Below are 27,974 nucleotides of genomic sequence, written 5' to 3'. Positions count from 1 at the left end.
AGTTAATTCACAAATAACATAAACACTTTAGAATGACCAGCATATTTTCATAGTAGTTAATTTGGAAATTATAGTTAATCTTATTTTATTTGACTTATCTTTGAACAGTCTGCTGATGACAATTTATTTTTATTATTTTATTTAATTTTATTTTTTAAGGCTTTGTGACTCCGTGACGTGTGGACCTTTTAAGTTTCGTTTCTCCGCCTAGTTTCGTTTTCGGTAAGAGCAGTTGAGTCTGTTGTCAGTGATCGCTGTCACTCGGGACGTGTCACGATGGCGGAAAATATGTCTCTACTGGGTCTCGAGGACGAGTTGACGTGCAGCATCTGTTTATGTCTATTCGACAACCCGGTGAGTTTAATCTGTGGACACAGTTTCTGCGCCAACTGTCTCGAAGCGACATGGAACGACAGGATATCTTCTCTATCCTGCCCTCAGTGCCGAATGGTGTTCCCTAGCAAACCTGAATTAAAGAAGAACACCGTCCTCAGCGCGGTGCTGGAAGCCTATAGAATAAAAGCTGGTGTCTCTGAACCCGTCAAGGAACATTTTGAGGTGAAAAAGAAAGATCCTGATGCGATCAAATGTGACAACTGTATGGAAGCCAAAGCGGTCAAAACTTGTCTGACATGTATGGCGTCTTACTGTGAGGATCACGTCAGGCCTCACCGGGAGAATGCCATTTTTCGGGCGCATCAACTTTCTGATCCGCTGCCAGATCTGATGGAGCGTCTCTGTTCAAGCCATGGCAAGCTGATGGAGTTCTACTGCAATCAGCACCAGAGTTGCATTTGCAGTACCTGTCTGCAAGACATGCATAAAGGCTGTGAGTTTATCACCGCAGATGAGCGGCGCTTCAAACAAAAGGTAGGGCCTATCTGTAAACCTGAATGTACAAACAGATGTGAAAAGAATATGATAGATAATACTGAAAAGTGGCTTTACTGTAGCATAATTTACTCAAGTAATATCAAAAGAGCAAGAGTGCCTGCGTACCCTGACATCAGCATTTCAATGTGAAATCTGTAAGGTCATGCCATAAACCTCGGGCCTCATTCAGACAATGTTGCGCAGAAACCATCCTAAATTTGATCATACAATCATCTCTCAAATATAGGTACGTATGATTCATAGAATGGATGTAGGCCTATGCACAGAAAACTCACGTACGCCTCCCTTTCAGATGTGAATTCTATGAATCACAAAAGATCTTGAACTTGTTGCTAAGCACTTTTCCAGGTCAAAGGCAGTTTTTACAAAATGAGCGTTGGCGTGGATTTAAGGGCAGACACACTCTTAGATCAAATCTGGGCGTATGCACACTTAATAAATGAAGGAAAGGAAATTTCATATTTTCAGTCAAGTCACATCTGTTTGTAAAGAGCTTACAATACAGATTTTTTCAAATAAGCCTCACGAAACAAACAGTATTGCAAAATTCAGTTCTGCTCTGCAGAAGTCAGCTGACATTATTCATCTTAATTTAGGTCAATGTTGATTCAGTTTAGTTCAATAACATTGTCTATGGCCGCATTCACACAGCAGCAGAATACAGTTGTCAGTCCTGTATTTGAGTCCTTAAAGGCACAATATGTAAGATTTTTTTATTAAAATAAACAAAAACCATAATAAAAAGTGGCATAAAAATGGAATAATTAAAGCTCTGCTGCTTTCGAGCCGTGTATGGTACTCATCCTTCATTACCAATCGCTCCAGCATCCTCGTTTCACTTCCACGACTTTCAGCCCCAACCTGCTTCCTATTACAGTGATCTTAATAAGTCTTTAATACATTAGCTCATCCATGGACATGATTCCTGCCAGAGTCCTGACAGATTGCATCGACTGTGGGAATGAAGGCAACAACTGTCATGATTCCGTACTCAAACACGGCATCTTCAAACTATGCATTTGTTTCTTTGTTTATTTTGAATATGTGCCCTCTATCGGGAAAAACTTACATGTCATGCCTTCAATATGGCTATGTTCACACACAGTAAGGATATTTACTGGCGTAACAACTGCATTCTATATCTAAATTCACACCTGTGAATTTTCAGGACTCACAACTGCATTCTCAGAAAACGCGCTGTGTGAACGGAACTGGGACTGGACAACTAGTTGTCTGTCACGTCATACAGTGCTAGAGAGACACTCTGCCGCACAAATGCGCTTCTGCTGTGTGTTGCATATTTTAATGTATGATTTCAGTCACTTACAGTGACAGAGAAATGAGGTGTATGCCATCTGAAAGTTTTATATCCAGTCTCTACCGGAGCCGCTCCAGTCAGTTTTATGGATGTTGCCATCTTTGACTTTGGTCACTATCCTATGGTTACTGGTAAGGAATACTAGCTTGACTTCCGTTGCATGTTCATACAGACAGTATTCGAGACGCTACTGTAAGCTGCTGTGTGAAAGGGACATTTCGAGACTTACACCTGTAAGTAAATGTAGTTGTCAGTCCAAAAAACTGACAGTGTGAACATATCCAGTGTTGCAGTTCAACAATTATAAAGATTAACTTATACACTGATTAGGCACAACATTAAAAGCACCTGCCTAGTAGTGCATAGGTCCCCTCTGTGCTGGCAAAACAGTTCTCAAAACAGTTATCTGAATGTATCTGGCACCAAGACATTAGCAGTAGGTCTTTTAAGTCCTGGAGGAGGTGGGGCCTCCATGAAGTGGATATATTGGTCCAGCACATCCCATTGATGCTCAGCCGCATTAAGATCTGGGAAATTTGGAGGCCAAGGCAGCACTTTGAACTATTTGTCACGTTTCTTAAAACATGGTGATATATGTCAAAGTAACATCTACATAAATGCCAGGACTCAAGAATTCCCAGCAGAGCATTGACCAGAGCATAACACTGTCTCCACTGGCCTGCTTTCTTCCCATAGTGCATCCTGCTGCCATCTCTTCCCCAGGTAAATGACACAGATACGTCTTACATGACCATCAACCTGATCTAAAGCAAAACGTAATTTATTAGACTAGGCAACCTTCTTCCATTGCTCCATGGTACAGTTCTGAAGCTCACATGCCTATTGTAGGCACTTTGAACAACGGTCATCATGGGCATTCTGCCTGGCTAAACAGCAAACTCTGATGTACTGTGTGTGCTATGTACACTGTTAGACCTTTCTATCATGGGCTAAATTAGGTTTTTCAGCAGTTTGGCTTAGAATAGCTCTTTTGTGTGCCCAGACAAGCTAGCCTTCACTCCCCATGCACATCGAGACTTGGGTGTCCATGACCCTGAATCCAGTTCTTTTCGCTTGCCCATTATTTATGTTTACAAAACATGACATTTAAGAACTGACTGTTCACATGCTAATATATTTTACCTCTTGATAGGTGCTTTTGTAACAGTATAAACAATGGTATTGACTTCTTATGTTAGTGTTTTTTATTGTTGTGGCTGATCAGTGTATAAGCATAGGTGCCATTCCTAATTCTAAGCAACAAAAGTACATCAGGTGTTGTGGGAAGTGTTCCCAGTTATTGTTAAGTAAAGAATAAAGTACATTCATATTGACTTGAGTTTAAATATCTCTTTGAACACAAAGCTTCCGCAAAGAAAATCAGTTCCTAACAAACAGCTTTGAGTCTAGCCAAAGTTCAGACAAGATATTTAAGGCATAATGTACAGTTGTGTCACTAATTACACAGCTTTTTACAAACACAAGGACATAAAATGTTATTTGAGAAGAACGTGTTTTAAAATCGCACCTGTTTATTATCTTAAATCCATTACACTGTACAAAACAACAATGCTGGCAACAAGATGAACACTTCAACAATATTATCGCTGGCCTACTATTAATACCTAAGTCCTCCAGTTTCATTGTACAGTAATTACAGTCACTAACTGAGGCGCAAGATGATAGCAGTTGCATTTAGCAGTGTGATATGAGAGATGACAGCATTGTGATATGAGAGATGTGAATGAAGCTCCAGCCTCAAGTGCCTGGATGAGCCGCATGTTGGTTGGCATTGCTAATGATGCAATAACACATCTCAGAATTGCGTGAATTCACCAGAATCAAGAATCAGAATCAAGTTGTTACAGAGGGAGTGAGACGAGAGGTGAGCGGATCCATGTGCAAACTTTTATTCAAAGGACGAGACAAAGACATGGTCGAGGCAGGCAGGGTCAAACAGTGGCAAACAGGTATTTAGACAGCAAGACGAAGAATAGTCCATAAAGCAGGCGAGGGTCGATCAGCAGCGAACGTTATCCGAACGAGGGCTAGGCAAAAGAGTAATCCGAAAAGACAGGCGAGGGGTTTCAAAAGGCAGGCAGCGAGACAGACAAAACGAAATAACTAGGCTAAATTACGAGACTGGTAAACAAGGCCAAAACAAGAAAACTAGACACAGGATAACACAGAGAACGCTTTGTATGAATGCTAGGAAACAATTCAATACTCGGCAGTCACTGAGAGGTAGACCGGGTTTTAAATACTGTCTCTGATTGGCGCAGGTGATGAGAGCAGTGGCTGATGGGGAATGTAGTCCGGGGTGTGGTATAACAGTCCGTGCGTGAAAACAAGGTGAGAGCGACATCTGGTGGTGAGTGGTCCGCAGCTCACCGACCAGATCCGAAACACAAGTGTTCCAGAGAACTGTGTAATAATGCAGGCTAACAATCTCTTAGGAACTTTAAAGGTAAAGAAATATGATGTCAGTTTAATCTAGATTTAAACTGACAAGAGTGCATCTGCCTCCCGAACAGCGCTAAGAAGACCAGAGGTTGGGTGTTAAATAGAAAAAGGATCTACCACCTGCAGTCAAATATTCTTAAATATAGTCAAATATATATAATATTATCTCTTTGATAATTCTCTATGCTTCCACATCACTTCTCACATGGGTTACACAACTCACTCATATCACACTTCGCAAAATGTTGGTGGCATGAGGGTGAGTAAATGATGAGAGAATTTTTATTTTTGGGGGGAATATCCATTTAAAAGACAGTTAATGTAGTGTTAACAGAACTGGGCTAATATGGCCATACTTAGTTCTAGTAAGCACTCTAGCTGCTGGATTTTGAACAACAGGTGTTATTAATTTTGAAATTTAGAATGCATGACTAGACTTTTCTGTCTCAGAAAGAGCGAGCATAATGTTGTAATTTAGTGATTACACAATTTTAAAAATGTGAGTTTCAAATGACAGATTGCTATCAAATAGCACACCAAGGTTTTTAACTGATGACGAAGGCAGAACATCCATCAAAACTTAGACATAAGACTTAACTAGCTTATAACTTGTGTAGGTTTTGGTCTTAGCATTATGAAGTTACTAGTTCTAGGAAATACTAGTTACTAGTTATTAGGTTGTAACATTAGGAAGTTACTAGTTCTCCAGTTTTTAATATCAAGTATGCATTCCATTGCTTTTGCCAGTTGGTAGGTTTTGTAAGGCCTCAAGGAATATAGAGTTGACTATTGTCAACAACAGTGAAAACTGCATGTTTCTTAATATCTCCCAAGTGTAGCAAAAAGGTGAATAGCAACAGTCCCAATAGTGAGCCTTGTTACACTCCATTGTGATTGATATGAGATCTCTTCATTTATTACTAAAAAATAAAAACTAAAAAAACACTGATAATGGTCAGAAAATATACGATTTAAAGCATGTCAATGCAATTCTACTGATGCCAAAATAATTTTCTAGCCTATCCAATAGAATGTTGTTTTTAAAAGTATCAAAAGCAGCAGTAAGGCCTAATTGTACTAATAGAGAGATCCAACTATGATCGGATGATAAGAGCTCGGTCGGACATGTCGTGGTTGAGATTTCTAAATCGCTTAAATTTCCTTGTTTGCCCTTCTTGTGATTCCATAAAAAAGTAATTCAATTTTGTGACAGTCTTTCATGTACACAATGCAGGCCCATATCCTACCCACATCCTTCTCTAGTATTTTTATTAGAAAAGGGAGATTTGACATAATTTTTGTATGTCAGTAATTATTTTTAAAAACTATTGGGTGACTTTTCAGTCTTTCATTTTACAGTGCAGGCCCTCAAGGCTCATTTTAATCTGTCTGTCTATGCTGAAAAGCATTGGGCTCTGCTTTGTGGTAGATTTACATTTTAGCTCCTGTGTTCAGTAGCATAAATTAAGCAAAATAGTAGTCTCAGCCTCAGACGTCATGCCCATGGACTGGTGGCTAAACATCTGATGCATAGAAGGGATACAGCTCCGATCGGAAGCTAACAATGAAATTGAATTTTCTACCTATTAAAATGTGTCTTATTAACATTTACACCTACCCCAACCCTAAACCTAGCCCTTACTATAATACAAAAACAGTATTATTGTTGTACAGTGTGACAAAAATTACACTAGATTGATGTGCACATGCCCGGTACCCACAGCGGTCTCCCTTCTAGCCTGAACCATACCAAACCCCCTCAAGAAATTAAAAAGCTGTAGTGTTACCATAACTGTGGTATACCATAACTGTGATGATGGGTGCTTATCAGGATCAACTAAATGTTGGATTTTCAAAAAATTTTTGTGAAATATTAAAGTTCGCAGCACAAAATCTTTAAAATACGTTCAAGAGTTTTACACACCAGACTGTTGTTGTGGGGACATTTCTACATCCCTAAACATGACATAGCACAAAACAAAACCTGATTGGTTGCTTTACCTGTCAGTCATATGCCCTCTTGAGCAGGCCTTGGTCATTCAAAGTTCCAAGTTCCCAGACCTTCTGCCATCAGTCTGAAGGTCTGGCTATGCGAGACTAGCAAAATAAATGCAAAATGAACCGCAGTGAGCTGAATGAAGAATGGGCCATTTATACAATTTTTGCTTTTAGTGTAGTGGAATTTGAAAATGAGCAAGGTCTTGAGATGCATTTTTAAAAGTTGAACTTCTTTACACGCATTTAAAGAACTCTGCACTGCAAGTCAGTGTATTTCTTCTACACCGAAAATAGTTACAAAAGTGTGATGCACAGTGATAGAGATTGAAATGTTAAAGTTTTATTTATCCCGTTCTCCTCTTAATTGTGAAAGAAACCCTAAGCAACTAAAAATGATATTGACAGAAAATTCAATTAATATGACAACAAATACCAGTCTGCATTATCAAGCAGCATAAATGACCAGATGACACCGGACGTTTTGAACATTTAAGTTACAAATGGCTGTACTTGGTCTTACATTAAAAATAAAGTATCCAACAAAAATATCTACAGTGTGAACACAGACAAGCACAGAAAGCAGAATCTAAATTGCAGTGCTGTTGTACTAAATATCAGGACACTTTCAATGCTGCTCTGCCAATTTAATTTGACAACCGTAACTATTGTATACCTTTTTTATATAAACTATATAATAATAAATTTTGACAAGTTTTTTAAAAATCTCTTTTTAAAAAAGACATGCTGTCTTAAACTGACTCTAAACAAATTACAGAAGCATAGTGTCCAATAACTGTAATATATAAAATTTTTGTGTTTGTTTTGAGGGTTTGTATTATTTAATATGAAAACATTGAGTAGGATTGTGTGATCTGAAACATAAAATACTAAAATACTTCCCTAAAATACTTTGTTCTTATTCTTAAAACTTCTTTAGACTGACCTGACTGACAAGCTCAACATCCTTGAAGTCAAAACTGACAAGAATCAGCAAGTTATCACACAGATGAAGGAGCAACAAGGCAAATTAAAGGTTGGCAAATATTTATTTTTCTTTTGAAATTTTAAGCAGAATCAGATAAAGGTACTGTAATAGATGGCAAGATTTGCATATACCGTTTTAAACGTCACATATGTCAGCATGTGGAGCTTTCATTTCCTTTGATTTTGCTTTTCCAGGACCTAGCTGCAACCCGCAAACGTATTCTTGAGGCAGAATACAGGCAGATCAGAGAAATTATTGACAGAGATGAGAAAGAAGCCATGCTTGCTATCAATAAAGAACAGGAGAAAGGTCAGAGCAAACTGGTCTCCTTGATGAAGAAATTTAATGAGAACGTCGAGAAGATGAATAGGACCAAATCTGAGATCAACAGTCTGCTGGACCAGTCGCAGTCACTAGCATTTTTAAAGGTGATCCAGAGTATGATTATGTGAGCAAATGTGGAATAAATTTAGAATTTTTAGTACTGTTATTTTTGTCTTAGATGTATAATTAAATACTGTGTGTGAAGGCTAGTGTAAGAGTGCCGGTCTAGGATCTCTTACAAAAAGTAAAAAGCCAGTTCAAGATGTGCTCTCTTTATTGATCTTTTTTTTTTTTTACCTAACCTGAATTTCATTCAATGCAGATTGCATGTTTGTATTCTTAACTTTGCCATTCTCTGTCACAGGCCTCTGTGGATTTGCCCTCGGTGGTAAATTTTGAGCCCTATAACCCTCGCATGAGTGTGGAAAGTAAAGAGGTGATAGGTTATCATTCCTCTGCAGTTGCACTGAAGGAGTGGATCACCAAATTAATGGAGCAGCCAACAGAAAATAGAATCTTTCTGCTTAAACCAGGTGAGTTAGTGCAGAACTTGTATAAATTATGCAGCATGTTTTGATGTTTGCAGTTGATTCAGTATAGAGGGTATGCACGTATGCATGTCACTGTCAGCTGGAGCGAGTGCGGCTCTGCCCACTGAGTGCCAAAAAGACTAAATGGCAGCATTGGTTTCAGCGCGAATGCTACGACAGTACACACAAAACTCATCTAAAGCGAGAAAGAGCTTTGCTCAATATAACATTATCAATATAACATTGATATAAGTGATCACCCAGATTTAGACCAAGCTATTTTGTATTTACAAAATACGTTCACAGGCAAATTTACTTTATTTATTTCCCCGACGTCAAAATCAGGCACATATAAATGGAATAAATGTCAGGAAACACAATCTCTGGCTACATATCAATATCTATGGACCACTGGATCTTTGGTAAGTTGTAAGGAACACTATATTAGTCCAGCAACCTTTAGTTTAAACTAATTATTGTTTGTTTTACTCACGTTTTGGCCTTTCTTTGACATCAGTGCAAACCCTCTATACAGCAACAACACATAGTCTTAGTGAATGCTAAAATGTCTGATATACATATGTTTTTACAGAGTTTGAGAAATCAGTTCTTGGTACAGGTGAGATTGCGTTTTAAAATAAATCTGGGATATACTAATCATGTAAAGCATTTTTATACAAGTGATAATGTTGCCAGTTGTATGTTGTTATTCTAGGGCTGGGAGATATGGCAAAAAATAACATGTCGATTTTTTTTCTAGAATGTTTGACCAATTTTCGATATTGATCAAAAACTTAAAAATGTAACATTTTCTTTTTTTACCATCTAGTTAAAGTTCTATTCCAAGTGCACCACACATTATGTTGTCAACATGGTATAAATGTAAAACAAATCATTTCTTAAATAGCTTTTTTTTTTTCAGAAAAGATGCAAGAAATATGAAGTTGCATATTGAACAAACTTGTCTTATGCACATATATTTAGAAATAATATAAGAAAACTGCCAATTCAAAATCAAAATCACTATAAGTGTAAGACCAGTAGACTGTTACTAACTACAAATGTTTTGTTAAAACAAACCAAACCATAAAATTCTTCATGGAGTCTGTCAGCTGTGAGCAGTCAATCATATGCACCTTCATTAGGTCGCATCATTCTTTCCTTTTAACTGTTCTTATTAGCATATTGTCAACATGTGTAATTCTAACATTTGGTGATATTTCTATTTACAATCGCGATTCCTCGATTTATAAAAAAATTGTGGCAAAATTCGAATTAATCGATAAAATCGTAACAATTCCCCAGCCCTAGGGCCTTATTCTTAATAAACTGCTACCATAAGATTTGCACCACTTCTCTTATCCTCTAGGTCTAGTAAACCAATTCCCAGGAATCCCAAGTGAGATTCCTGCCCTCCTGCCAAATCCAAGAGACATATGTAAGTTGTAACTCCCATGCAACTGAATGGGCTTTTGTTGTCTCTTGGTTCAATATAACCTAAATCCATCCATCCATCCATTCATCACTACTTTTTCTCATACATTTTTAAATCATTTTTCTCCCAATGTTTCAGCACACATAAGATCTCCCAGTCCAGGCCGCGGCCCCAAAGCCAAGCCTTCAGGAGCTAAACAGAAAAATTCCAGTAAGTCAACTGCTTATATATATATTTTTTTAAAATAATGTTTTGGAGCCATAAACAACATGCATTAAAATGTACACCTTTCTCTCATTGTTCTTCTCTATTTCCTGATAGACAAGGGTGCTAATAAAGATAATAAAGATCAGAAGGATCACAAAGAACATAAAGACCAGAGGCCAAACAGTAAGCTCTGACCACCCCTTTACATGTTCATTATTTTACAACTGACTATTACTGTTTGTCTGATTACTATTATGTGTGTGAAACATATTCACACCTAGTGATTGGGTTTAAAAAGAAGGGGCCTGTATTAGATTCTTATGTTTCACAGAGATTTTCTCAAATTGTTCTGGAAAGGAATGTGGATCAAATTAATATTACTTAGAAATGATTCTAACATTATATGCATATCTTCTTTGCCAGAGTCTAGGAATCCCTCTAAAGGACCAAATCCAGTTTTCTCCAAAAGCATGGAAAACTTGCTTGACATCACACCTAGAACTGTAGACATACCTGACATAAGTATGTTGTTCAATCATGCCCTCCTAAATTTAATCATAACTCTAAGGGATCTGTGCTCTAAAACTACACCATTTACTGCAATTCCAGAATAGACTCTATTCTAGAAGCAAACAAGAAATATATCAGAACAAGTTTTTTCAAAATTATTGAATCTCATGCAGGGGCGCAGTTCCCATACAACAAAGTAGTTTTGATTAATGCACGTGTACTCTTCAAAAATGGCACTGGTTGTTGACACACTATATAGACTGAAATGTATATAAACAGCAGATTGAGTTTTATGGGCAAAAACAGAAGAACCAGTGCTACTGGGAAATGCACCCCTGACTGTTTTGATTTGATAAACTAATGCATTAATAAAATGACCTAATCTTTCATTCCCTTTCGAGATAATACTTTAGTGGTTTCTGAAAGCTTTTTTATGATTTCCTCTTTCTCTCTTCACAGATTCACCTGCTAGTTCACTAGCTGTCCAAAACTGGGTTAAGAGAAGTGACCTTCTTAAATGTGAGTTTGACATACTTTAGATTTTATCTACTTGTTCATCACCTTTTACATCTATATGCTTTGTGTTTCTCCCATTTAGATGGCACTATCCTCAATTTTGATGTCAGAACAGCTCACAAGCGGATCTCCCTGTCTGAAAACAACACCAAAGCGACAGTCTCGGACAACCCAGCTCATTATCCAGATATTCCCCTTCGCTTTTCTGTCTGTTCCCAGGTGCTCTGCACAAAGGGTTTCTCTCAGGGCCGTCATTATTGGGAGATCAAAATGAGCAGTAACAACTTCTGCGGATTGGGACTTGCATATGGAAGAATTGACCGCAAGGGTCCCTCTAGCCGTCTGGGGCGTAATGCAGATTCCTGGTGTGTGGAGTGGTTTAATGTGAAGCTTTCTGCATGGCACAACAGCATCGAGACGGTGTTGCAAAATCCCAATTCAAGCCGTGTGGGCATCTTGCTGGACTGTGATCAGGGAAGTGCAACATTCTATACTGTGCAGGACCGGGCATACCCCTTTCACACATTTGTCTTTCCTTTCACTGAGGCTGTGTATCCAGCTTTCTGGATCTTCTCAAATGGTTCTTGTGTGTCTTTGTGCAAGCTCAGCAACTGAGAATATATGAGTTGAACTGATATTAATTTGTGTTTTGTTTATCTTTGGAACACAAATGAAGATATGTTTAATATTCTCTCATCTTTTTGTCCATGCAGTAATAGTCACAACCAGAATGTTCAAGTTTCATGTTTTGTGAAAGCTTTATGAAATCTTTGAAGGATTTTCAATGGATGGGCAAAAATGATTATGGTATATTAAAATATCTTCAAAGAATATTCATTTGTGACCCTGGACCACAAAACCAGTCCTAAGAAGCAGAGGTATATTTGTAGCAATAGTCAAAAATACATTGTATGGGCCAAAATTATAGATTTTTCTTTTATGCCCAAAATCATTAGGAAATTAAGTAAAGATTATGTTCCATTAAGATACTTTGTACATTTCTTACCGGAAATATATCAAAATATAATTTTTTATTTTTTTGCACCCTCAGATTCCAGATATTAAAATAGGCTACTCGACCAAATATTGTCCTGTCATAACAAACCATACATCAATGGAAAGCTTATTTATTCAGCTTTCATGATGTATAGATCTCAGGTTCAAAAAACTGACACTTAAGACTGGTTTTGTGGTCCATGGTCATATTTATGGGGTTTAATCAAGCCAGGTTTGATGCATGTAATCTTTTTAACACCAATTTAGGTCTGTTGTGATTGTACAGAATGCATAAAGTAGTCTTTTAATCTATCTTAATCTATTTAATAAATGTCTAAAGTAATGTTGACCAAAAAAAAAAAAATAGATTGACGGACAGATGATATTTAAAGGCTAATCCAGTCCAACTTTCATTAAATAATAAACCTCAACAAAGTCAAGGGGTTTGTATTGCATTTGCAGTAAGGACTGTTATCCTATTATATGGCTACTTACCAAATAAAAGGAAATTAAATGTTGATTTAGACCAGAGGTAGACAACGTCAGTCCTGGATTACCGATATCCTGCTGAGTTTAGCTCCAACCCCTAATAAAACACACCTGAACAAGCTAATCAAGGTCTTCAGGGTTATTAGGGCTGAGACAGGTGAGTTTTTCTCAGGGTTGGAGCTAAACTCTGCAGGATATCGGCACTCCAGGACCGACGTTGCCTACCCCTAGTTTAGACTTAAATTATTTAGGTGAGAAGAACAAGACTGGAAAGTGAAACAAGATATACAGGCACAGCTATGCTGAAAATTTTTCAATTGAAAATAGCGCAAGAAAACAGTCAATTTAATAGTTTAGTGGTCATTTTGCAAAAATATTTGACTTTGAATGATTGCTACGACTGACCAAAATCAAGAGCTGTGTAGTAAATGGTATTGTGTCACTGATCCAGAAAGGGAGAAATTCAGTGTACTGTACATATGTGGTTTGCAAATGTGAGATGTTATATACGCTTAATTTGTTCTCTGAATTCTGTTATTTTTCCAGATGTTAGTTGTGAGTTGGTTTAAGTGTTTAACTTCATCACATGATCATGCTTGACATTTGTTGGTTTTATCACATGAGCAAAGTCCATTAGCAGTGAGGTACAGTTGTCTTGGTACCTGATCAAAGTGTCCTGGCTGAGTGCAGTCAGTTTTTAAGCATGTGCATTTCTGTCAAACCAACAAGTGTTAAATGTGTGTTAAAAATGAAACATTCAGCACAAGTAGCCATGTGTTATTTGTAAATCAAACCGTTATTACAAATATAAAATGTTGTGTGGTCATTCTATCAGCTGAATAGATATTGGGAAACACTTAGATAACAAAATAATTGTCTGTAATAGTCTGTTTAAATCAAATACAGTTGACATTTATATTAATATAGCTCTCCATGTATGAGTAAAAGTAGTCCATTTCCTTTAATACTAACATATTTAAAATGTGACTTTTTTTCTTCCTAAAACAAAATAAAAACAGGCCCACTTTGCACTAAGGAAATGCCATATCAATCTAAACATATAGCTCAGAAAGTTTAATAGTAAGGAAGTATTATTTAAAAAATCTACATGAAAATATTTTACATTTTTGATTACAATGATAGCAATGAATTACACCAATAATGATACCAAAAAGCATGACATGACAATATAAATATAATACTGTTATCTAAATGTATTATTCTTTCTCTCTCATCTTCTGTTGTATTTACATTTGTGACACTGTTATGGGGTGACTTATTCTTGTTTCTTTAATGGTGATTGTTAATTTGTGCAGCTCATATTGTTTTCAGTGCTGAACAATAAAAATTTCAAAAAATAATAAAAAAATAAACCAAGTCTTTGACCAAAGATTCTTTATGTTCAAACTTAATTAAATGATTTAGCTGAATCATCTTCAACTTGTAATATATGACTTGTTATCTGGACACATACAAACAAGCCTAGTTACACATTAAACAATTCCAGGAGCAGCTACTGTCAGATAAAAAACTAGGCTACATTTGTGTTTGAAAAACAAGACATAAGCCAAGGGTATTAACTACGTGTCATGTTTCTAGCATACAGAAGTCAGTGCAAAACATTTCAAACTTCAATATTCAATACAGAAAATCCCATTTCATTCAGCACTCCCAGAAGATTAAAATGATCAACTATCCGTATTCCCATGGAGAATAATATTCTTGTTTAAAACCCCATTGACAATTAGAGTGTGTGTAACATACAGTTTTAGAAACATAACAGGTGTCTTAAGAGGAAAAAGCGCGAGAGAGAGAGAGAGAGAGAGCAATTACAATCATAAAAATGTTTTCATCACAATCACTGCTTCAGAATTTATACACATATACATAATGGAAAAAGAAATTTTTCATGACACTGATCAAAAAACAAATATTACAATTTTGATTTTATCCTTTCTCCTTTCTTGTTTTAAAGACTGATACAGCAGTCTTCAATTTTGATGTACAACTGATGAAGAAAATTTAACTGAAAAATATTCAGTCTTTGCTGAGGAAAAATGATATATACCTTATCTAGTATTATCGAGTATTTTGGTAACACTCTTGTAAACCTTTTAGCTTCCAAAGTATTAAAATCTCCTTTACAATTATATAAGAAAAATGGTTGCCACTCAGATTACAGTTTTCTTTAACAATTTGTAAGATTGTTTCAGTAAAAATCACTCTGAACATGAAATTAACTATTAAATGACCTAAACCAAATTATGAATTACTCAAATACATTACATAAACAAAATCTCAGATTTCTCAAACAAGGTTTTAATGGATAATATGTGCAACTCCTGCGAACAGAGGTGACACTAGTTCAGGGAGAGAATGTCATGTGCTTGAGTGCTCTACTAATAGGAACGCCATAGATGTAGATATGATTATATGAAACACATGACATTACATATTACCACTCCTAAAGCTGTTTTTCTTTTTTCTATTCTGGCTTAGTTTTAATTCTTTCAAGAACATTACTGTTCTTATGCTACAATTGCACTGAAACCTGAAAGATTTGGAAGAGTGGGACTAAAGAAAAATCTCAGAAAGCCTATTACGGTGGTTATTTTCTAGGAAAAGTCAATTTTACTCAAGCAGGATGCATAAAAATGTAACAAATCTCTATGGAAAAGTGGAGAAACTGAATAATGAATAAAACACAATAAAAATGCCTGATAGGCAGCATATGCAAACAACAAAATAAAGAATCTTAATCCAGTGCTCTGAAACATTACTGCCATTTCATTAATAACACAAACTCAATAACACAAGTGGAAGAGTTGCAAAATAATAAGATATCACTGGCACATCCATTCACAATCTACTCTAGATTCAAGCAGTGCAAAGGTGTTTCACAAAAGGAATAACAAAACATAAGAACCTAAACAAAATTATTGCACAGTTTAAATTATACAACTCAAATACAAGATTTCTGCAGTGAGTTGTATATTCACAGGCCTATGGCACTCAAGATCAGTGCAAAACATTTGTGTCTAAGCAGCTTGCTTTGTAACATTCTCCACCTAACTTTTTTAATGATTGCCTGAGCTCTGCTTACAGCTAAATATGATTCCACTGTGGACTAAATTGCTAAAACCTGAGCCACTTCTTTGAGCTTCCGGGTAACACTCCCTGGGAGAAAAAAAAAATATGCACACAAATCTACAAAACCTATGTTTCAACAGAGATGGCCATCTTGTGGACACTTTGAGAACAGCAGGAGCTGTGCTTGAGAGACAAAGGAGCTTTTAAACTCCCAGAAATAACTACTGCAGATGTTATTACTAAAGCAGCACATGCACATTATGTACATTTATGTTTATGACGTCAGACATTTATCACATCAGGGAGTCTTACTTTCTGGGATGGAAATAGCACAAACAGAGTGATTACAGCCTTACTAAGACTTAGCAAGACTCTGTCTTACTAAGACAATGTTTTCTGTGCGTTGCTAGCTGTGTCAATGTGATCGGCCGAGGGTTCTTCAGCCTCTGAAGCACTGGAGTCATCATCATCTGTCTGTTCTGCACTGTGGTATAGCATGAGGGCCTGGGTCTTATGGGTAATGGTGATGGTGCATGGACCCTGCGCCCACGGCTCTCCATCCACCTGCATTGGCATTCGAGAACTCTTCAACACCAGCTACCATAAAAAGCAAAGGATACAGAGTAAATAAAGAGTAACCTTAACTTATTATTACATTTCTTAACAATTCCAGTGTTCGCATTTTAATGTGATTGTAAAAGATTTGAGCGCACAGAGGGAAGGAATGTGTGCACTGTTTGAGAATAGCCCACAAATCTGAAGTGTGAGCACAGAGAACAGTGGTCCAGGAGCGGGCTCCCAGCCTGTGTCTGTTGTCAAACCACTGAGTGCAGAAAATGTTGTTCCATGTCGGAACGAGTTCCTCTTTCAGATTTACCAACCAATATGCACAAAACCACGTCAAAATATCATCATCAACACACACGTTTTTGACTTAAGTGAACACAAACAGATGTGAAAGAAAAGGCATGTGTAACAAGTATTTTTATATCCACGTGCGCTTGGTGTTAAAGAGACAGCAGCCTATTAAAGGAGAACTCCACTTCCAGAACAACAATTTGTGAATAATTTACTCACCCTCTTGTCATCCACGATGTTCATGTCTTTCTTTCCTCAGTCGTGAAGATTTTTTTTTTCTTTTAAAGGGGAAAACATTTCAGCATTTTTCCCCATATAATGGACTGCTATGGTGCACCGATTTTGAACTTCCAAAATGCAGTTTAAATGCGGCTTCAAACGATTCCAAATGCAGTTGTAAACAATCCCAGCCGAGGAAGAAGGGTCTTATCTAGTGAAACGATCATTTATTTACATAAAAAATACAATTTAAATACTTTTTATTCTCAAACGCTGGTCTTGCCTTGTAGTCCTTGAACTCTGTGTACTCTGGCTCAAAACAGTTAGGGTATGTCGAAAAACTCTGAACGTATTTTCTCCCTCAACTTCAAAAATCATTTCAAAATCATCCTACATCGCTGCAGGAGTACCGACCCAGTCTTTGCAAAGTGAACATGCAAAAATAATCAAACACCCTTAACAAAAAAGGTAAAACCGATATAGGACGATTTTGAACATAAGTTTTGAAGTTGAAGTTTTTCGACATACCCTAACTGTCATGAACAGGAACAAAAACAGTCCAGGCAGAGTAAGACAAGCGTTTGACATTAAAAAGTATATAAACTGCATTATTTGTATTAAAATAATCGATCATTATGCTAGATAAGACCCTTCTTCCTCGGCTGGGATAGTTTACAACCGCATTTGGGATTGTTTGAAGCCGCATTTAAACTGCATTTTGGAAGTTCAAAATCGGGGCACCATACCAGTCCATTATATGGGGAAAAATGCTGAAATGTTTTCCTCAAAAAACATAATTCTTTACGAGTGAAGAAAGAAAGACATGAACATCGTGGATGACAAGGGGGTGAGTAAATTATTTGTAAATTGTTGTTCTGGAAGTGGAGTTCTCCTTTAAAGGGGTCATCGGATGCGCATTTTCCACAAGCTGATATGATTCTTTAGGGTCTTAATGAAAAGTCTATAATATACTTTGGTTAAAAATTTTCAATGGTTGTGTAAAACAACACCCTTTTTACCTTGTCAAAATGAGCTCTGCAAAAATCATCCCATTCTGAGGGATTGTTCCTTTAAATGCAAATGAGCTCTGCTCGCTCCGCCCCTCTCTTCTCTCTGTGGATAGATGCGCCTGTTTACATTAGCCACATTTAGCCGCGTTTAGCCGCTAAACTTGCTAACTAGCACTTTATTAGGAAAGGCGATCGCAAAGTTTCATTAAAAAACCCCTTATACTTCTGCTGTAAGTGAAGCTGGATCATAAATGATTCGCGCAAACATAGACGGATATATGTAGATCGGGAGGCGCAGTCCCTTCACAAAGAAACGTAATCTACTGCATCTTCAGGACTCAGATGTCAGGAGTAAATGACGACCACTATGTTCATTATTACATCCAGCAACACAACACCTCAATCGGAGATATTCCTGTCTAATTTACATCCCTGCTCTGGCACCGAAACAAAGAGGACAGACTCTGACAGCTGATTTGAGGTAAAATGCTCATGTCAATCAACTATCGTGGGAGCGGCCTCTGTCGGTGTGACGCCACAAAGACAGGCATTTGAGAATGGCTCGATTTGAAAAAGGGAATATTATTTTTACAGATTAATTAAAAACCACTGCATGGATTTTTATCATTATAGGGTAGATTTGTACATGCATTGCCAACACACATTGATGTTCAAACAACATGTAAAAGTGAACTTAGCATCCGATGACCCCTTTAAATGTGCTGTCTGTCATTAACAATAATCAAAGAACGAAAGAACTCACTGATCTTGACTGAATATCTTTCGTAACTTTAATAAGGATTAATCTATATATTATTTATGAAAATAAATAATTTCAATTTCTGTACATGAAATTTGTTCAGTTGTATTTATTTATAACATTTCTGATTGGTTTCTTCCTATTTTATCACTAATTGTTTACTTGTCTAACTATTAAATTAAATGTATTAGTCTAGTTGTTTTTGCTGTGGTACTTTTTGTTAAAAACATAGGCAAAACCATAGGCGGAAACAATAAAATTCAAAGAACAACCAACTCTAAACAGATACATCAATTATGAAACAAATTTAACTAAGCTATGAAGCAGCTGTACAGAATGCAATCGTGTCATCATCCAGCTCAGTTCAGTTTAAGATTTTTTTATCTAATATCGTCAGCAGATTTGTGGATTGCTATTATTCAGCATAGAGGTCTGGACAGGCATTAAAGTCGTTTCCCTCATTGTGATCCAAGTGAAATTGCTACTTGAAAAAGAAAAACGTAAGATTTGTCTTTTAGAAATTGATTGGCTCACTGAATTCCTGTTGCCTGCTAATTACTGCAGTCGTTTCATGTAAATGACAGATTGCTGGACAGAAAGCATTAGGACCCTGTCTCACTATTGGACTACGTACCCAGATGAACTTTACAATAAATCCAAACTCACAGCAAAGATGCAAAGATGGAATTTGATGCAGCCTCGGAAAACAGTCGATGTGTTTCATGGATTCTCGGACGTTAAATGCGCCACTTCCGGTATTTTGTCGGTTAGAGCATGCGTGAGGGCACCTGGTTTTAGTTCATATATATGAATCTAGCAGGATTTTCTGCTATTTGTACTACTTATTGCAAATAGTAGCAATTATCTGTACCTCAGTATTGTAGTACATTATAAAACAGTATGCAATAATAACAATAACAACGATGTGATATCTGACTTGAAAAAGTAGAAAAAAAAAGTTTGGCAAAACACGTATCCAAACCCTGGTCGATTGCGTCAAAAACTACTTTAACACATACTTTACCATCTATGTCACTGGAGCTGTTTTTAGATGATTGTCTTTTGTAATGCTTCGTAATCACACGTTGTTGGGTGGAGTTAGTGTAAATAGCCTCTGCCAACAAGACGGGCTATTTGCACTTGTAAATAAACACTGATGTTCAGCTGTTATTTTTAATAGTCATCCTGTTTTCAGGTCATGGTCAAAAAAGCCCTGTAAACACTGTCCAAGGCACGAAGATAACTTACATCTTTCATTTCATCAAGCTGAATGCTAACTAAAAACTGACACATTCATCACGTTTTCAAAACATTTCATGTTTCATTTTGATGTGACACAAAGCAGTGATATCTAAGCGGGAGAGTTGTTTACTTACTTTATAATTTGTCAATGACGCCAATAATGTCAATAATTTCTTCATTCAGACTGAGAGCTCACACAAAAACAAGAGGCGAGATTTAAACAAGTGAATTTTAGGCTTTTAATGTCATACTTAGTCATATTTGCAGTGTTTCTTTTATTATGCTATCATGTTTTTATTGTGTTTTATTGTGTTAGTTAGCTGTATTTTTTAGTTATTTTTACTTCATATCAAAATAACCCAACTGCAGTTTGACTGAGATTAACTGGAATGCACAATGATTTTTGAAAATTGTTAAAAATTGAGATTTTTGTTTCCGCAAATTAATTATTCATATATATATATATGTACGTGTATGTGTGTGTGTATATATGATTATTTTGGCGGGGTACTGAAGAAATAGATTAAACAAACTTGCTATAGACGCATCCAGGGTTCCCACACCTAGGTTAACTTCAAAGTCAAGGACCTTTCAAGGACCTTCCAGGTCCTGTACCCTCAAATTCAAGGACTTCACGTGGGGACACATTTCAAGTGAGAGCAAGGTTACATCGTGTTACCTTGTAAGATACATTGTTACAGTTTTCATGTGTCAAAAGCATTTTTTTGCAGATTTACAACAGGCTCTGCTCCTGGACAAGTGATGATCCTTTGGATCTCTGGCAAGCTATTTTTTGTAATCTTCTTTGGTGAGCCAAATATCTTCCAGACATTTTCCAGGCATCACGTTTCAGTGGTTTCAGCATATTTTTGCAATGTTTCACAGTTTCTGTGAAACGTTGAGGTACCATCGTACTAGTTTTGTGCGTGCGTGAATGTCATGGCAACGTACAACACAAAGTGCCTCACATAGAAAACACTTAACGTAACACGTAAATGCATGTAAATAATGTAAATCAAGCAAGCTAGTATGCATAGGCCACGAAGTGCTGGCGAAATAACACATTAGCAGACCAGAGGAAATCATATGGAATTTTTTCCAGAAAACGTCTTGCACAAAATAAATTCAAGCACGTTCAAGGAGCTATATCTCTGTATGTTTATTTTCAAAAACTTTCCAGGGCCTTGAAATTTTTTTTTTTCAGATTCACAAACTTTCAAAGATTTTAAGGACCCATGGGAACCCTGCGCATCCTAAAGTGGAGACATTGCAGTGTTTTGAGCACCATGGAGCTGAATCGTGACTCACACTTAAGCACCATTTAAGCTGTATGAATAAAGAACATTGTTGTCTTACCCGTACTGTATGTGCCTGTCCTAGCCTCACAGGATTGGCCAGTTTCACCTGGATCTGTGCACAGTGGAAGGATCCATACACCCCCACCACCTCTAATAAACCATCATCAACACTAAAAAAAGAAAAAAGACATAAGGTAAATATTAAATCAACAGGAAGTATTTTCAAAGGTCATCCTACTCTGATCCAGATCTACAAGTATAAAGTTTTATTTAATTTCAAAGCTATGAGTCTGTATAGTAAAGTATAGTTCAGAGAAGTATATAAGTGTCAGAGTAGCATGTGGATTCTCACCGTGTTGGAGGATAGGGCTCATCTCCCATTCCTTCCCAAAGTCTACAGCCACCGCCCCAGTAGCCGATATTGCACACTATTATCCCCTCCAGACTGGGCAAAGTCACTTGCTCTCCATCCAGCTCCAACTAAAGAGGCAAAATTAAGCATTAACGGGCAATAAAGCTATAATCATGCTGCAACTTCCATATGTGTGAAGATTAAGATTTGGGAAATGTAATAATATTTTCTCCCATTTGAATTAGGTCTACTGGTTTGTATGAACAATGGTGGATAAGGCAATATTTGAGAAACCTGTTTAGAAAATTCTGTTTGAAATTTTGTTTGGTGCTGCTAGTGGTGCAGAAATTACAGTGCAGCTTTAAAGAAAGTAAAACATGTTCTTACATAAGCACCAGAAATCAAAAACCAAAAGTAACAATATTGAGCTGTTTCTTGAAGCTGTTCGTTAGAGAAGTGCTGTGTCCTAATTCACCATACTGGAGAGAAACAAAGAGGCCAAAAATTCTTGTGTGTTAGCATAATGCTTTATTAAAAAATGAATGACCAAACATATCTTTATAAAAGTTCACAATGTGGTTGCAGATGGAATATAATGCAGATAGCACTGAATAAATATTTTATCATCAGGTCAGATATTGATTATTAATCACTCAAATACCTTTTTGTACTTGTCCTTTGGTCTTGCATATCTGTCATGTCTGTAGTCTTTTAACTTTTTTTTTTTTTTTTTCCGTGTTTATAATTCTAATCGAATTCTCAACCAACATGCAAATGGGTTGTGGGCAATATTAGCTGTTAGAGAGTGCACACATCACTACTTTGAATTTCCAATGGAAATAGTAAACTATCTAGGTTCCTTTGGGATACTTGTTTCAACATACTATGATTTGAGACACACTAATACTAATTTTGAATATAATTTAGGACAGAATTGGGATGCAGCAACAGATTTTTAAGGCTGTAACACACTACACAATTTTTGCCCCGATTTTCCTGATTTACTGAACAAGTTGACGCTAGTTGCCAAAAGTCAGAACCAGTCTGCAGATTTGAGTTGACAGATGTTACAGAAAATCGCATAGTGTACAATGGTCACAGACTATGACTTTTTGGCACCAGATCAGAGCAGCAAGAATTATTTTAAAGTCCGGTAGTGTATGATGGCTGGTTTTCCTCCGTGACTGCTTACAAAGTCGGTAAGTATATTATGCCTAGTGTATTAAAATTTGTTCAGTGTATTGTATTGACATCACAGTACTGTGTGTTGTGTATTGAGACACCACAGCACTGAAGCAGGAAGTTCATGTCAAGGCTAAAACTTCCAGAGAACACGCTAATCATGTGATGACAACAACTAAACGAAACGATCAGAAAACACTTTTGTCTCAGTAAGCAAATTAAATTTACCTCAATCCTCTTATCCAGATCTTTACATTCTTGCACTAAACAATCTTTGGTTCCATAGAGGAAGTACACTGCCTGTGAGAAAAGACAATTGTCAGCAGTATCAGACATGTATTTACAAAACACTTCTGTTTTTAATGAAACAGGGGAAACTAGCAGTGTGTTAATACAGGAAAAATTGTGTAATAGGCCTACAAGTAGTAGACAGATAGACAAAGTTTTTTTTTTTTAGGTACAATGAAATTACTGCATTCATGTTTTATTGAAAAACTATTTTGCTGCTACTGAGGTGAGACATAGTTAAGATTAGGGACAAGTTTAATGGTATGGTTAGGTTTAAGAGTCGAATAAGGGGTGGGGGGGGTCAATATACAGATGTATAAAGACATTTATTACAGATGTAATTTTTTAAATAAAAGTACAATGTAAAAACTAATATGTACACAATACATTGCATCAAATGATTAATTCAAAAGTTAGGACATAATAGTTAAAGACACTTAATACAAAAAGGTCCCTTTTATATAACTGTGGATGTATAAATCTACTCCAGAATGATGGCATTTTCTCAGTTATAAACAGCCTTTACAGGGAAGAAATTATTTTAGAACAAGTAAACTATAAGCAAACATAAGTTAAATAAAGGAAATTGGAAGACTTTCTAGATATAAATGTTTTTACAATGAAATATGCAGTTTATCACACAATGAACATTCTTGCCATATAGCATCAATATTAAATCCTTTTTCGATTTAATTTCAATTTAATTTTTTAAAAATGAAAAATGAAAAGACAGACAGGCTACAGACCTTATTGATGATTCGGCTGGAGAAAAAGGAGGGTGTTTTCTCTCTGTGCGCATGGAAGTTCAGTGCCATGAGAGCATCGGGACCCACTGAGAAATAATTATTCATGGACAACACCTGGCGAGAAAACAACATTACGCTAAAATATTAATCTCTTTTCTTCATGAATTGAATGTGTCATGGTTAACTGAACAAATACTGTATTTCATAGGATTTTATGCTAATAAATTGGTTATGTTAAAATTTGCTTAGCACACAAATAATTTAATTTACATTCAGGGGTACATCGTCCTGCTGGTCGATCATATATTGTACGTACTGACCTTTGGCTTACGAAAATAGTTTCCTTTGGAGACAACTTGAACTTTCCACCTAAAACATTCACAACAGAAATACAAAACAAATTGAATGACAAAAGCCATTCCTCATGATACAAAACAATACAAACAGCCAGGGTCTCACCTGTCCATTTTGACTACCTCAGCCTCTAGAACATTCCTCAGCACCTGTTCTACTGGGATCTCTCCAGCATATCCTGCTCCCCATCCTAAAGAGTTTGATAAATCATTGCCTGTGCCCAATGGCAGGATTGTCACAAGAGGGATAAACTGATCCTGACCCTATACAGAATGAGAGACAGATAAACACAGATAACATTTTAATAACCCAAGAAACAACAAATTACATTTTTAATGAAAAACCACCACAAATGTCAATATAAGCATCACATCATGATATTACACATCCTACTAGCCAGGCCACATACAGTCATTATATAGCACAGCGCTAAAACATGTGGGAAGAAATATGCTGGGTTTACATCCGCAACAACTGCCTTCAGTATAAAGTATTGTGTTTTCAAGCCCACTCAACTATTCGGCTCTTCAGCTCTTACCTTCAGCTTCATGGTATCAATGGCATCCAGAACCCATCCTACTGTGCCGTCACCCCCACACACCAGAACACGCACACTGCCTGGGGGCAGAAGAGTACACATCTGCAAGGCTTTAGAGGGGGGCAGCTCAGAGAGATCAAACACCTGGAGGAAACAAAAAAATAAAAATAAAATTCAAACAATTATTCAATCATTCAATCATAAAAAGAGACAAGACTACATGGAAACAGAGAGACTGGCTGAATATGTGAATGTAAGCACAAAGTCAAATGACACCTGCACAGGGTTCAGGAGGGTACGAAATTCTCCCAGCAAAACTTCGCCCATGTTGTTACCACTTCTTGTGTTTGCCAAGACCAGAACCGGAGTCCAGCCACTCCCACACCCTGCAGCAAGCTGTATGCATTAAAAAAACAAAACAAAAACAATTGACTATTAAGTTGATCATTTGTTCATTGTTCATTTTGTGGACTGTGTATGCACTGATGCAAAGGACCAAAGGGACGGTTTTCTTTGATTTGTTTCTAGTTTCCACAAATTGTACCTTTCCAAAACTCTCTTTGTTTGTAATTTGATTAATTTAATCAAGTATGTAAAATGAAACACCCTTATTGTTTTTTACAATCTGAATTGCCCAAAACTCTCATAAAGGTCCCATATTTTCATTCATCACAACAGCAGAATTTGAATCAATGGCTAGCTGCTACATAAGTACACATTACAAAAATGTATAACTACTTTTAAAATAGCACAAGAGATTATTTTTTTAAAAAAATGAACATAAATGAAAGAAGTGACAAATTAAACCAGTACAACTCCGGTCATTCAGTCAGGATTGTAGAAAATTAGTCATTTTGGCAGCTTCAGGGCTTGCAAAATTTCAAAACTGCTGGTAGCCCAGAAGAAAAATTTGATTTCTCAACTCATGACAGACAAACCACACAATTTTCACAAATGTTTGTGTTTGTGGTTATGGATGGATCCTCACCTTGCTGTACTCATCAGGGTGTCTTCGGCGGAGCTTGTTGACTTGATAGAGGTAATATGGAGGTATGATAACAGAGTGGAACTCTCCAAGATCACACAGATCATCATTCAGACTAGAAAGGCAGTCATCATGCACTGTGGTCTGACACCATACACACCTATATATTTTCCCAAATAAATACAGCAAATGTGAGTGAGGGCACTTAGAATTGGTAGCTTGTTATAAAGCACTGAAATGGATACACTGAACGCACTGTACTGACTGCAGAGCTTCTATTGTAAACCTCATAGTAAGATTCCTTGTTGTGCCTATAATATATTCTTAATGTATCATAAATAATGGCACACATTATTTTTAAAATAATTTTTAAATCAGTACTTCTTTTGCTTTGTGCCTCAGCAAAAGCTGATCTGGCACCAGTTTAGAACTACCTTTGACACTGAGGACTTAGGTAGAAGGACCTGGCCCTTGACCACACATAATAGCTGGATTACAGGGATTACTGACTTTTTAATCAAACCATACTTTGGAATAATTAAACACATGAAGTAGGACAGGCTTCTGATTTGCACTGTTTGTTCAACAGTCAGTGATGTATTTTAAAGTGCCACAGCCTCAACACAAATGGATTTCAACAGACCCTTTCAAGTTCTGTTCTTGGCTCTCTGCTGATATTGCACAGTGTCTAAGTTGTTGCCATTTTGCAATCCTTTTTGCTGTAAATTAAGATGTAAAAACACTTATCTGTTCTTTTTCATTTTCTTGTAAAAACTGATTTTGACTTAAAAATCTTTTGACGTAACTATTAAAACCATAAAAGATCTAGGAAGGTGGACATCTGTTCTTTTCAAAACAGTTTTTGTTGTTGTTTATAATTAAAGATAGTCCAGGTAGCTTTTGATTGTTTATTTGTATTTTCTTTCTCAACTCAAAAAGTTCAAACCCCTATTAAAAAGCTTTTTGTTTTGTTTGCCTTGTTCTTTCCTCAATACTTTAATTTACCTGACACAATATAGGTCTATGACCACTGTTTTAGATATTGATGTAGGCTATTTCACACCAGGAGGATCATTTGTTTTTTTTTCTGTTATATCAAGAAACAAAGTTTAGTGTTAAATGCAATACCTATAATCGCAGAGTTTAGGTTGAGTCCCGCATTGCTGTTTGCACTCGGCACAGTAGCTGGCGAGAGGGACATTTCCCCTGACCCACTGATGGTAAAACATCCCATCTGTCTGACTCTGGGTCATGATCTCCTTACATGAGAGGATGCGATCTGCCCTTTGTATGCACTGCTCATCCGCACATATGCCGCAGCAGTCACAGAACGCCCCCTGCAGGATGGGCTGAGAACACACGCAGCAGTAGGTGGGCTTGTTGAACAGGTCCGTGTAGTGCCAGCCGTGTTTGCTCTTTCGGAACAAATCTTTCAAATAAACTTTGCGTTTGGGACGCTGGAAGCTGCACCACAGTGTGATGAGCACTGGGACCAGAACAGCAACCGTGGTCCAGAGGAGCAAGGTCCACTCCTCCCTCATCTCCTCAGTACTCTCCTCCATAGCCACAATTCAAATTTTACAGGAACTTTGACATGCACAAGTAAGAGAAGATAAAAATAATCAGTAATTGCCTGCAATCGTCATTAGACAAGGTGTTGACGTCTTGACGTCCCACAACGATATCCCATTTCTAATCCCAAACGAGTAGCACATAATCGCATCGCCAGGCAATGCACCAAACCTGAGTCGCACTGATGTTACAGCACAGCCATCGTAAACACCTCCTTGCTGTCAAAGACTTGCTACAGCATGACAAATTTTACTTACAGCAGATAAAATGCATTCACGTATATGTTCTACATTTTGTTTTCAAGGGGGAGATCCCGTCATCATCTCTGTTATCCACACATTTTAAAAGTGCATTGAAACTACTGTAATAACACAAAAAGCGGATAAAAACATTACAAGATTCATCTAGTTCAATATACGGAAACGGAAATGATGACGTAGGTTTATGACGGAACATGGTCAGTGACCAATAGGAACACAATACGTAAGACAGAATGAAAACCGTAACCGTAACATTTGCACGATTTTTGCAGCTTACCAGAATGGCAGTTGAGCATCATGTAGCCTGCCGTGAGATGAAAAATAATAAATGGGGTAACTTATAATGAAACAGAGGAAAATGTTACATTAAGCATAAATGTTACATTAAGAATGCTATGGGTAATAGTACTGAAAATAAGACCTGAGGTTTGTGTTTTTCACTACTCCCATAATGTATGATTGCCGAAAAAATATATATACTATATGTTTTTATTTAGCATAAAAGTGGTTTGTTTTGTTTAAAATCTTATAAATGTATGAGGTGGCAGGGTGAGC

General features: G+C 36.9%; 2 protein-coding genes across 3 annotated transcripts; one reads left to right on the top strand and one right to left on the bottom strand.

Annotated features, from left to right (window-relative positions):
- Positions 1–217: 217 nt before the first annotated feature.
- Positions 218–14,043, top strand: trim25 (tripartite motif containing 25). Of its 2 annotated transcripts, XM_051111881.1 has the most exons (11): positions 218–870; positions 7,611–7,706; positions 7,853–8,086; positions 8,347–8,515; positions 9,105–9,131; positions 9,882–9,950; positions 10,086–10,157; positions 10,269–10,337; positions 10,578–10,676; positions 11,124–11,183; positions 11,263–14,043. In XM_051111881.1, the coding sequence occupies exons 1-11, from the start codon at positions 277–279 to the stop codon at positions 11,793–11,795; spliced, it is 2,022 nt and encodes a 673-aa protein (XP_050967838.1). In that variant the 5' UTR covers positions 218–276; the 3' UTR covers positions 11,796–14,043. The 2 variants fall into 2 exon arrangements, with proteins under 2 accessions (XP_050967838.1, XP_050967839.1); XM_051111882.1 differs by lacking the exon at positions 9,105–9,131.
- Positions 14,044–14,239: 196 nt separating this feature from the next.
- dgke (diacylglycerol kinase, epsilon) lies at positions 14,240–27,578 on the bottom strand. The gene is made up of 12 exons (XM_051111887.1): positions 27,417–27,578; positions 26,716–27,174; positions 25,591–25,747; positions 24,879–24,998; positions 24,603–24,746; positions 24,170–24,327; positions 24,031–24,079; positions 23,711–23,824; positions 22,905–22,976; positions 21,495–21,622; positions 21,201–21,312; positions 14,240–16,352 (listed from the first exon to the last, which is right to left on the bottom strand). Exons 2-12 carry the CDS (start codon positions 27,147–27,149, stop codon positions 16,137–16,139), a joined length of 1,704 nt encoding a protein of 567 aa, XP_050967844.1. The 5' UTR covers positions 27,150–27,174; positions 27,417–27,578; the 3' UTR covers positions 14,240–16,136.
- Positions 27,579–27,974: the final 396 nt, after the last annotated feature.

Source organism: Labeo rohita, chromosome 6, assembly GCF_022985175.1.
Source record: "Labeo rohita strain BAU-BD-2019 chromosome 6, IGBB_LRoh.1.0, whole genome shotgun sequence".
Taxonomy (NCBI): domain Eukaryota; kingdom Metazoa; phylum Chordata; class Actinopteri; order Cypriniformes; family Cyprinidae; genus Labeo; species Labeo rohita.
Note: the sequence above shows the minus strand (reverse complement) of the source record. Positions and strands in the feature narration are given on the sequence as shown.